Consider the following 12,651-nt stretch of genomic DNA (forward strand, 5'->3'; position numbering starts at 1 on the left):
CTGTCTTGGAAGGTAAAATGATCGTTAGAGTGCAGTTTAAATGTAAAACTGATTTTTAAGTTGGAGCTGTGTATCAGGCTCTAATGTAAATCTAAGAAGGGACCCTAGAGTACCTTGTGATTTCTGTTGCCTAGTGCCGTTAGTGCCCCTCGGCCGTCGGTGAGGAGGTGTGTGAGAACTGCAAGTCTTGAGCTCCTCTTTTTCTGTTTTCATAGATAAGCCCAAAGAAGCAAAAAAGGATACATTTTTGGAAAAATTGGCAACTCAAGTAATAAAAAACGTTCAAGTGAAAATCACAGACATTCACATTAAATATGAAGATGATGTAAGTGGTTTCAGTATTTTAAGTTGGTCATTAAATGTGTTTTATGATATTCTGTATCTTACAGTATTCCATCTGCAGATTATTTGAGCCCAATTTAAATAATTTAAGATAGTCACTCCTGTAAACATGCCAGTGTTTCACCTTTTCCACTAGGCTGTGTTAGCCGGGCTCTCTATACATAAATACAGTGTAAAACTGCTGCATGTACAACCATGTGACTGTTCTCTGTGGTTTATTTGGATTTTGTTGTACGTGTTATGATGTGACTTTAGGAAACTCATTTCAGTTATATATAGTCAAAACAATTAGTTCTGAAAGGTGATGGGGTGACTTGGTAATGGCAGCCAACAGACAGGGCCTCTGGTTGTGCAGTTACAGCCTCTTACCTGCCCTTGGAGTGGGCTTGAAGGACATGAGCTCATGAGCACCCACAGTGACTCCGAAACAGTCTTGACACAGTCCCCTTGGGTTCTCTTGTTAATTTGCCATTAGTTTTGACTAGATTGGAAGCATATGATACACAGGGTTTTGATTCCCTTCCCTGGGTTCTCTGTGTAACATTATTCAATAAGACATACTTGTATATTGAAACAAAACAAAACAAAATACTCTACTACTCACTTTATCTTTTGGCTTTCTAGAGGAATTAAAGTGAACTTTGATAACAACTTAAATGTTTTTGGTTATATAGTAAACTAGGAAAAAATTGTCCTCCATGTGTTATGGAAGTGAAAGAGTTATTGTTGAAGCTGTGTGGGGAAATGGGGTGTTTCTGTACCTGGGGGGTGCACATGCAAGTGATATAACTAATTTTAAAAGCTGGAGTGTTTTCCCCAAAACCTAAAATTCAGAGTACAATAAGATCCACAACTGATTTCTGGATATATAGCTGAATAAATGGAATGAAACATCTTGAAGAGACATCCGCAGTGTTGGTCACAATAGCCTAGATGTAGGAGTAGCTGAAATGTAGTAGGCAGATGAACAGATAACAAAAATACTGTGTTTTTTCACAGTGAAGTACTTTTTGGTCTGAAAACAGGTAGTTTTGTCATTCATAGCAACATGGCTGGATCTGGTGATTGTAAGAAAGTGAAATAAGAGAGTTACACAGAGAAAAATACTGCAGATAGTAACATATATCTGGTATCTAGAAAGTCACATGCATAGTGACTGCTGGTTATGAGAAATAGGAATTGGTCGATGTGTGAGGTGAATTACCCAGGTTCCAGCCCTCCACAGCAAATGCAGCTATGGCAACATCACATTGGACTCTGTGTCCTAGTGACATAGTACTGAATGAGAACCTCAATTTGAATCTGTCTAAGCTTATCACCATTGGAAATACTATTAGGAAGTCATGTGACTTCTTTCTGTTTTATAAGGAATGTGCAGAGATCCATAGGAGTCCACGCAGTCATATCTAGACTGGTATCTTTGGCAGCATTTCACCTGTGACAAAATATAGTAAAATAGCCTACAAGGAAGAAAGTTGCAATGTGTAAACAGTTCTTATATCAGTTGTCTTTCAGGGTAAAGTTGCCTTAATTATTTTGTCATGAGGAGTATGGGATGTAAGAAATAGACATGGGAATTACAGGTAGTCTTTCAGCACTCCAGAGTTGGGTCATATCAGAATGTCTTCTGAAATCGCTGTAAGTTATTTTGAAGTAGCTATCAAAAGATGAATAAATTGTTTCCCTCTCCCTGTCCCTCCCTTTCTCCACCCCCTCACACAGAGGTGCAAACACACACACATGCAGACACACACATATGCACACTTTTTTCTTTTGACAAGATCTTATGCAGCCCCAGCTGTCATTAAACTTTATATGTAGCTGAGCATGGCTGCTTGCCCCCATCTACTGAGTTCGGGGCTTACAGGTGTGCACCACCACACTCGACTCCATTATATATTTATATAAATGAAATATTTATGTGTATTAATTGCAGATAAAGCCCGTGAAGCTGTTTGTGCTCTCCAGCTACCCCAGAGCATGCACACGTATTTCCTGTTTGAGAAGGGTCTGTGTGACAAGGCTGTGGATGGCTTAGAACATCACGTACAATTCCTTCTCTAGGAGGTCTCCATCACGAGCAAACAGTTGTCGATGGCTTGGGAACCTCTTCTGACAGTCTCAGGCAGCGACATCATGTGTGTTGGGGCACAGGCTGAACATTGTATCTCATAGCAAAGTTCAGAGAGAGAAAAGCAGTTTATCATTGGGAGATTTGGGTAAATAGAAATTGCATGCTGAGACTCTGAAGCCTGGCTGCGATAGGAAGATTGAAAGTTCAGGACCAGGCTGGTAGAATCTCAAGAAAAGCAAAACAACCCCAGTAACACATAAAAGCTAGAGTTTTCTCTTTCCAGGCACCTTTGAAGCGTCAAGGGAAGTAAAACGTTGTAAAGATAGTTTCATGTTTCCAAAGAGGAAAATCTGAGGTGTTGGAGCAGTCATTTAGTGATGAAGTTGTCATCTGTGATTCCTCCTTATACCTGTCTGAGAAGAACATTGTGATACACACAAGAGTCTGTTGGTGATAGTTACGGAGCTTCTTAGTTATAGGAAAACAGAGTTCTGGGAAGATACCAAGTTAATGGCATAGGAGCATCATATGCTCCCATGGGCACATGGCCATGTCAGAATCCCCTCTCCTCCTTCAAAAGTCCCTTGGGCTGTGTGACTTCTTCTTAGACATGCGTCTACCTGCTGACTATTTATTATTTTTATTATTAAATTTACATTTTTTTCAAATTTAATTTTTTTATCTTTTGAGAATTGCATATACACAAATACTGTATATAATTTCCACCCCTCCCTCCCAGCTCCTCCAACTTCTTCTGTGTTCCCATCACTTTGTTTCAAATTAATGACCTCTTCTTTTAAAATCATTATTTTTAGTTACAGAAAAACAAAAAACATCCATTTGGTGTTGTTTGTATGTACATGTGTTCTGGGCCGACCACATGTTGGGGAGATGCTGTCTATTTGAAAGTTTCCACCACCTCATATTTTAATGTTCCCTTTCTTCTTTGGTAGGTCACTGATCCAGAAAGGCCGCTTTCATTTGGTGTCACGCTGGGAGAATTTAGTTTATTGGTAATGTTGGCTTATTTAAAAATTCTGTGGGATCTGTAAAGTATTAATATTCTGAAATCAACTAATTGCCTAAGGCACATTTTTGCTTCACAGAGCTTTTATTTTTCTGAAGAAGTCTCTTGCTGCACATTTTCTAGAAGTTTACCATTTTTGGTATACTTTTATATTTAGTAGTTATTTTAATTTTTTTTACATGTTCCCACATAACAAATGTTAAACCATTTTAGAAGAAATGAATGCTGTACCTTACACATGTGGGAAGGAGCAGATGACTGTGTAATGTGCTGAACTCATACTTGGTGTTATTTTGTAGGATCTTCAGAGAGTAGACAAAGGTGTGTGTGTGTGTGTGTGTGTGTGTGTGTGTGTGTGTGTGTGTGTGACAAAGAGAGAGAGATACACACACACACATTGAGATGTGTTGTTTACTGTCTAATCTCTTAAACAAAAGAAGATATGCATATTCTCAGAGTGGATTTTTTTTTTAAAGTGTTCTAAGTAAACTAAATGGTAAGAAACATGGTTGGGGACATGAAGTAGCTTTTGATAAAACAGAATATTCTGAAAGACCAGACTCTGAGTTCTCAAGGTCATTGATTCAGAAAACTTAGCCTAATAGAGTGTTCACAAACAGCATCCTACTTACCTTTGAGCGTCTAACATGTAGGACAAAAATGAGAACTAGTCATCTACTCAGCCTGGTCTGCAAGGGTGTACTAGTGCAGATGGTCTCCTCACTGTGTGCTCTTGCAATTCCCTGAGTGTGTGCTCAAGAGACCGTGCTGTTTTATTTGCCTGTTTAACCGTTCGTGGCCAGCCTGGTAATTCTGCCCAGGTTTTAGGACTCGTGAGAGAGTATCTTGCCTTTGCTGTTTGTTTTTCCTTCCTTCTTAGAGCTTATCAGCCCCTCCCGCGCTCCCTGTTGTATTGTGTCAGGATCCGTAGCATGTTATCTTCCTAGGTACCGAGCCAGGTTTCTAGCTAAACTACGCCTGCCGCTGTTTTGTGAGACTGAGTCTGTGTAAAGCCTGTGGCGCATTGTCTGACTCGGTTATGTCCTGCTTCAGCTGCTGGGGTGTTGTAGGTAAAAGGAAGCCTGCTGCCTCTTGTGTACACACCATTCTTCCTTTCGTCTTCCCAGGAACCACCTTACTTCCTGTTAGATCTGTGTCTACGCAGGGTCTCATCTTCCCTGTGTCCCCAGGAATCTTCATTTCTTCCTGCTTTCAGTCATTCTTTTCTAGAACAGCTTTCTTTTCCCTGCATCTTCTCATAAGCAACTAAACACTTTTTTTTTTTTTTTTTGAGACAGACTCTCACTATATTGCCCTGGCCGGCTTGGGACTCACTAGGTAGACCAGACTGGCCATGAACTTAGAGAAATCCTCCTGCTTCTGCTTTCTGAGTGCAGGGATCAAAGGTGTGTGCTATCACGTCAGTCTTACACGTTCTTGTCTCTTCCTCACAACTAAAATTAAAAAGGCCCCGCTTAACTTTCCATCCGCAACCAGACTCTAACCTCCTTTCCCCGCCCTCTCTCCAGCCTGGCTTGTTGAGAACTGCCTGCTTTCTGCTTCTCACTCCCACTCAGGGCGTCCTAATGCTTCTGCTTGTGAAGCCGTTCTTAAGCAGTGCTCAGGAATGCAATCAGGAAAGGAGGACGCTACTGGTACTTGTCAGCCTGCTGAAAACATGATGACTTTCTTCACAGTGCACTTACCAGATCCCTGTTCTTACTCTTGTTCATGACTTCAGACATATAGTAACCCAATAATTTCCTGAGTGGAGGAGCCTAGTTAAATTAGAATTTCTTCAATTTTAATTTTCATTGTTTCTTTGATTTTTGTTATATAAATATATAAAAAAGTCTAACATTAGCCAACATTACTTAGGTAACTTAAATTTTTAAAATAACATCTATTTGTAAATTGTGTGTGTGTGTGTGTGTGTGTGTGTGTGTGTGTGTGTGTGTGTGGTGTGCATGTGTGAGAGAGAAGGGGAGAAGACAGGCATGTGGAAGTCAGAGGACAACTTGTTAGGAGTCTGTTGTCTCCTTCTACCACGTGGATCCCGGTGTGGAATTCAAGTTGTTAGCTTTGGTGGCCAGTGCTTGTACTCACTGAGCTGTCGACCTGGCCACATCTCTTCCTAAATGACTTGGTCATTGCATATAGATACTAGAGTGTTGGATGGCACGTACTGCTTTGTGAGAGTTGACCTTCTTTTCTGTTTAGACGACAAATGAACACTGGACTCCGTGCATTCTAAATGAAGCAGAAAAAATTATATATAAGGTACTATATTTTCCGTAATAAGGTTTTAGAATTTCTTGCTGGGGATCCATTTTTGCACTCATGTAGATAAGATCTCTAAGCGCTGAAATATCTGTTCAGCCAGATGGTGGGGCGGAGCAGCCACACAGGAGTCCAGCCTCTTCAGCCAGCCTGGAGAGGTGTCTGGTTTCGCGTTGCCCCCAGAGTGTCACCACTTAGTCATTTTAATGCAGACGCTGCCAAAGTGTCAAGTACATTTTAAGGATAGATCAACAGTCACACACCTTAGCCCCAGGAACTTCGGGAGAAGGCAGGGGGAAGTACAAGTAGCACATTGGTGTTTGGTAAATGAACCGGTTCTTGGTAACTGCTTTTGGCCGTATAAAATGCTGCTGTGTAGAGGAAACCTGACTACATTTGTATTTATGATAAAATTAGCAGCATGCCTGGAAATATTGTGTATGCAATCTCAGGTATCCTGGACAGTGCCTCGCAGTGTGGTAATCTACTTAGGTTTAACATTAAAGACATCTAGTGTATCTATGGAATTAATGTTGTTTGATTCTGAATTTTAGCCAGTCAGGGTTTTGAGTGATCTGCATATGCCCACTTTGAATTTAAAAGAGTAGATACTATGTTTTAAATTGGGTGTCTTAATCAATTTGTTAAGTAACCTATTTCTGAATTCTAAAATAATACTTGTTGCCTTTGACAGACAGGTATTTCGTACCGATTGTGTGTTTAACAAGTCAGCCTCATAAAGCAGAAACATCTAAAACGTGTTGAGTGTCAGAGCTATTTTAACAAGGTTGATATATTCCTTGGCAAAGTTAGGTCATTAGGGAAAATTGTGTTCAATATGAGTGACTAAGCGAGACCTAAATGCCCTAGATTTAAAAGTACTTGCTTTGTCTTTATAGTTTGCTAAAGATGGGTCCGGGGTGGAAAAGTCCAGGATCTGGTTTGGATTAAGTTTTTGCCACATGACTTTCTGTGATCACTTGTCTGCTCTGAAGTTGAGGTTCTTCCTCCTTCAAGTGAAGGATCTGGAGACAAGCAGCATCCCCAAATGGTATTTTATAGAAGACTAGGTAATTGAGGTGTTAGATGTAGAAAGAATAATCTGTGGCCAGGCAAGAGAACTGGTTAAGCTCCACCCCATGCATAACTGAGCATGTGTGTGCTCTGTGTGTAACTGCAGGACTTCTCAGTGCTTGCCATGGTTCGTAAGCATGGCGGTATCAGCCAGTCTGTAGCTTTCCCTGCCTTATTGACCATGGGTCCTCTCCAGCAGTCCTCCCCAGGACAGCCATTGATAACTGCTAGAGGAAGCTTATGTCTTCTTATTAGCAAAACAATCTGTTATGTGCTGAATTCTCAGTATTTGGTAATTGAATGAATGTGAGTCTCCTGGAAATGTGTTCCCAGAAACACAGTTTAACAAATGGCAAACTTAACCAGTCCTAGGTATTTGCCCCCTTCATTTTTGCATATTTTCTTTCCTTAGAAGTTAAGCATTTCTGGGAGCATGAGGGCAGTTGTTGAATGCTGGTGCACAGTTTCAGGGTGCTCTGCCTGACCATTTTCGTTTTTTCCTGCATAGCTTGTGAAACTTGACAGTCTCAGTGCCTATTGGAATGTCAGCTGCTGCATGTCTTACTATGGATCAAGGGAACACATCTTGGTAATTTCAGTTTCTACCTTGAAGCACTAACTACACACCAAAAGTGTGGTTGAAAGGGAGATCCTTCATGAGCCCAGGTTGTCAGTTATTTGTTTAGCTAGCCTATCACTAAATCATAAGTGTGAAAAAACTTTTGAACTCCCATCTGTCTCTTTAGAAAAGTGTGAGTCTGAAGATCCTTTTGAAACCGTTCACTTGACAGTAACGGGGAGACCATTACAGTGTCCTCTGTGGTTGTCCATGCTCATTTTGGTGGCATTCTTAATATGCTGTTTCCTGGTGAGGAGTGTTGTGAATATGCCACCTGTCCGACCCGGAGCACGCTGTGTCTTACAAGTGTTGAAGTAGCTATGGTGATGATTTCCTACATGGTCGGTGGGCGACTCAGTGTCTCAGTGTCCTGAGCCAGTGTCCTATTTTTTCAGTTAGAGGAGGGGCAGAATAATCATCTTTTTGAACTGAATAAACTTTAAGTCCCCAGAAACATTCTAACATAGACTCAGCCTTCGACCAGGACTTTGTGGATGTTTATCTGTCTGTGGGTGGTTTTCATAGAGAAGAGCATATTTATGTTCCTAGATATTTAGACCTTTGTATCTTTATTATAAGGAGAACCACCTATACATTTATGCTTTATATTTTTCTAATGGACTAGTTGTTAGAAAGAGAGCAGTGAAGGTACTGATGTGAGAACCATTCTTTTTAAAACATTTTTTATATGTGTGGCTAAGTGTGTATTTCTCTTTCATTCTCAAATCTCTTTAGGATCAACTGAAGCGTGAAATCCTTACAAGTAGAAACATCCCTCCGAACTATCAGTACAGTGAGTACCAGGGAGAGTTGATTTACAGAGGAGACATGGAGGTCAATGTTGTCACAAACGTTTCTAAACGAACGTTTCTAAACGAAGTTACTCTCACCAACAGAATGTTAATTTTATGGTATTTGGCTGTCCAACATGTACACAGCTCCTCAGGACTAGACTGCAATTGTACAGTATTGGAGAATGGCGGAGGAGGGCGGAGGAGGGCGGAGGAGGGCGGAGGAGGGCGGAGGAGTGTGGCCACTCCTGCAGCCAGCCTCCTCTGACCTCTGTGCTTCCTCTGTCTATAGGGTTTTTTTTTTTTTTTTTTGTGGTTTGGGCTTCTCCCCCACCCTGTCTCTCCCCCCAGTCTCCTCTCCCTTGCTTCCTCCTTTTCTCTCTTTTTTTTCTTTCCTCTCTGTCTTTCGCAGTCCTTGGGTTTGTGGTATTCAGGTCACCCCTAGCAGTGTAAGCCAACCACACTGGGTATTTTAAGAAGTGAACTTTGTATAGTTTTTGGCAGTCTCTCCTTTATTTTTCTGACAGGGCTGCCTGCTTTTTTATTTCCTGTATCTGCTTCTCCATTTCAGTTTCATCCAAGAAGCTGTTGGTTTGTTTTTATGCAGTGAACTTTGTAATTCTTCGTAATGGGCCTTAGCTTCCACGTCTGTTTCCTGCCGTGTTTCAGTTGTCCTGGCTCGCTGGTTTCCCCCTGTCCTTTATAGCTCATTGCCACCAGATTATGGCACTCTCTGTTTTGTTCAGACGTCTGAATAATGATGTTTTCAGGTGTTCCCAGTTTGTAAAAGATTCCCGTTTCATTGATGAGATAGCGAGTTCAGAGGGTGTACAACTTAATTCTCTGACATTCATGAATAATGTAAGTCAGTTAAAACGTTATACAATCTAATGAATTTATGTTACCATAAAGCAGGACATCTAGATGGCTTTGGTACTGTTTATAGTCATCATCCCTAGGAGACTTCTTGTTTTTGCTATCACTCAACTTCAAGAGTATTTTCAGTTTTTCTTAGGGTTGTCTGAGTATGACCAATTTGAAAACAGTATACTGTAATTTGTTTCCTAGGATGATTTTATTTATGTTTCTGTTTCTAAATGTTGTCAATGACTAAGACAGAGATTAGATTTTACTTCTTTCCTTGTTTTAATATTTTAAATGAACAGTAAATTATTAAATCACAGAGAAACCCAGTTGTAGATAGGATCCGTCTGTGTTCCATATACTCTTGGAAATACACGACTCCAGTTAACTCTAGGAAGATTGGGTTTAGCCAGCCAGCTCCCTAACAGATAAGTGAATCCTTGTATCTCTCTCTCTTCTCTCTCCCTGCATATCTGTCTCTGTCTCCATTTCTGTAACTCTTTAAATTGAAAATGAATTTTTCCATACAATATATTCTGATCACTGTTTTCCCCACCTCTCCTTTCCTAGATTCTCTCTGTATCCTCATTTATCTAACTCCACGCCTTCTTTCTGTCTCTGTAGAAAGCAGGCAAATACAAAAACAAACAAACAAGAATAGAACAAAACAGAGAAAGAAAAACAACAAACAAAGAAAAAACACGAGAAACACACACACACATGCAGAGACACAGGCACACACAGAAAAGCCAGAAAAACACAGAAACGGAAACCATAATATGTAAACAAAACACTAATACGGTTAAAAAAAAAATGCCCAGATATAATGAGACAAAAAAAAAAAAAAAAATCTCCCCAAATCCCACTGAGTTAGTTTTGTGTTGGCTGTCCATTGCTGGGCATGGGGTCAGTCCTTAAGTGTGGTTTGTATACCCAGGGAGACTCCCTTGAAGAAACGAAGTTTCCTTGTGAAGTTGTCAGATGGGGACAGCTTCTTGGTGAGGGATGGGAAATCATGTCCACTTCCCCCTCTCAGGATTGGGACCCCCCTCTGCCTTGGACCCCTGTAGGCCCTGTGCATGCTGCCACTGTCTCTGTGGGTTCACATGCCTTGCACATTTCTTGATGGTTATTTTATTACATATACATGCATTTACTTTTTCACTTTCAAAGTTCAATATTCTCATAATTATTCCTAGTTGTTCATTGTTAAGAGCATGTAATCATACTTTCTGTCTTCCCATGTGATGTCAGTTTTCCAGCCAATATCAGCCTCTGCAAAACTCTACATGAATCCCTGTGCAGAATCAGAGTTCAAAACACCCAAACTTGATGGGAACATAGAAGTACAAAATATTGCCATCGAGCTGACGAAGCCTCAGGTAAGGTTCCCTTGGATACCACTGACTTTAATCAGCTTTGAATCCTGATTTTCAATCGCCCTTGTCATGATGGTCATTCTCTATGGTCTGGTGGTCCTTTTGTTTCATTCTGTTGACAGTTGATGCAGAAAAAAAAAAGTGGGTTGTGGGGGGCTTAAAAGAAAAATTTCAGACAATTTCTATTAATTTGACCTTTTTCACAAATGATACCTGATCTTATTAAACTGTAGTGGATGATATTTCCTTTTTATTCATAATTATAGGAGAACTTTAGTGTGTTTTTCTTCTCATTTTCTCTTCTCATCTTTTAGACTTCGAGCGTGAGTGTGTGTGTGTGTGTGTGTGTGTGTGTGTGTGTGTGTGCACGCACACACATGAGTATGGGGTTGGAGGACAACTTGAAGTTATCTCCCTCCTCCTTGTAGGCTCTGGCAGTCGAACTCAGGTTGGCAGGCTTGGCACAAGCCTTTTGTCCCTAAGCATCTAGCCAGCCACTTTTTTTAAAAAAACTTTATTTATTTATTTCTATTTATATATAGTGTGAGAGCCCCTGTGACTATTATGGGCTTGTAGGAGACTGAGGAGATGAGGTGAGAGTGTTGGGTTCTTTGAAACTGGAGCTCTTGGGGTTATGAGCTGCCACGTGGGTGCTGGGATTAACCCCAGGTCCTGTGCAAGAGCAGCCCCTGCTCCTAACTGCTGGCTCATCTCTTCAACCCCATTGCCTCTGTTTTAACAGCAGACACTCAAGTACCATTCCTTTTAGACAACTGTTTGTCCTGTACTTGTTTTCCCAGTGTGGCTCTAGGCTTGGAGGCTTTGGACAGCAGCCCTGGAGACTTGAACTGAGAGGATGAGGAGCATTGATACCTGGGCGCTTAGTTTAATGCTGTCTCATAAACAGAATGTAAACGGCCTTTGTCACTTTAGCTTTTCTGGTAGCTACCTTACCAAAGGGGAAAATAACTACTTTTTGTCTGTTTAGTCTTGGTGGTCCAGAACTCACTATATAGCCCAGGACGGCTTTGAACTTGCAGCAATCCTCTTGTCTCAGCTTTCTGAGTGCTAGGGTTCTAGATGTATACCACCATGTCTAGTTTAGAACAGACCTGAACAATCTGTTTTACTTAATGTTTCTAGACTTTTATTGCATAACGTTGTGAATATAAATTGTAACTAGAATTTTGTATCTTTTCTCCCTAATGTCTTTGAAATCTGGGATGTAGTTTATTGTTGAAGTTTAGGCTAGACACATTTCTCAAGTAACCCCTAGGTAGAATTGTATTGAGGAAAATTCAAGGGAAGCTAGACCTTATTCTGCTTGAGCCTGGGATCTTTCTCACCCATTTCTTGTGTGTTTCTCCTCATTTGACTGTTTGTCAGGCTCACGCAGCACAAAGTTTTGTTGGTGGTAAATTGAGTGCTTAGATAGCTTCATCTTGCTTATGCACCATTTTTCTGGAGCAGATTGAGAGTCAGAAATGAGGCAAAAAAATTGGCAAAAATGAGGGTCTAGATGAAAAGCAGACAGGTTTAGAAACACAAATTCAATCAATACTGGGAGACACTCCATTTCACTATTGTATTTATTTCCCATTTTAGAATATCTGAAATAAAGAAGTCTATTATTGGTCATGTGACAGTTTGAATACCACCAAAGTTGTCTTTTATAGAAGAACTTAAAATATTGTGCTTTAATTTCTAATTGACAATCTCAGGTTTAATCAGGTATAGTTGGTATATTATTGGATTATCAGAGATTTTGGGGTTCTCTAGAAAGAGAATCAGATCTATTTTTTTTTTTTTTTTTTCCTGATAGGGTTTCTCTGTGTAGCTTTGCGCCTTTCCTAGAACTCACTTGGTAGCCCAGGCTGGCCTTGAACTCACAAAGATCTGCCTGCCTCTGCCTCCTGAGTGCTGGGATTAAGGGTTTGTGCTACCACCGCCCGGCCAGATCTGATTTTTATTTGCATGTTCACAGTAACAAACCTAATTTTGTTCTTGTCTCAATAGTACTTAAGTATGATTGACTTTTTGGAGTCACTGGATTATATGGTTAGAAATGGACCATATAGGAAGTACAAACCTTGCTTACCACTTCACACCAATTGTCGGCAGTGGTAAGTTAGAATTTGTTCTTTAATTTAAAAATTATTCTCTCTCTCTCTCTCTCTCCTCCCCCCCCCACCTCTCTCTGT

At 40.5% G+C, this 12,651-nt stretch overlaps 1 protein-coding gene across 3 annotated transcripts in view; it reads left to right on the top strand.

Moving 5' to 3' along the window:
- The window catches only part of Vps13c (vacuolar protein sorting 13 homolog C), a 160,202-nt gene that overhangs the window by 31,694 nt on the left and 115,857 nt on the right, over positions 1-12,651 (top strand). For all 3 annotated transcript variants that reach the window (XM_036193188.1, XM_036193189.1, XM_036193190.1), the window contains 7 exons: positions 216-325; positions 3,370-3,429; positions 5,664-5,723; positions 7,306-7,386; positions 8,152-8,209; positions 10,326-10,453; positions 12,467-12,573. In XM_036193188.1, coding sequence (XP_036049081.1) covers positions 216-325; positions 3,370-3,429; positions 5,664-5,723; positions 7,306-7,386; positions 8,152-8,209; positions 10,326-10,453; positions 12,467-12,573 — 604 coding nt within the window. The remainder of the gene's footprint in view (positions 1-215; positions 326-3,369; positions 3,430-5,663; positions 5,724-7,305; positions 7,387-8,151; positions 8,210-10,325; positions 10,454-12,466; positions 12,574-12,651) is intronic.

Source organism: Onychomys torridus, chromosome 7 (genome assembly GCF_903995425.1).
Source record: "Onychomys torridus chromosome 7, mOncTor1.1, whole genome shotgun sequence".
Taxonomy (NCBI): Eukaryota; Metazoa; Chordata; class Mammalia; order Rodentia; family Cricetidae; genus Onychomys; species Onychomys torridus.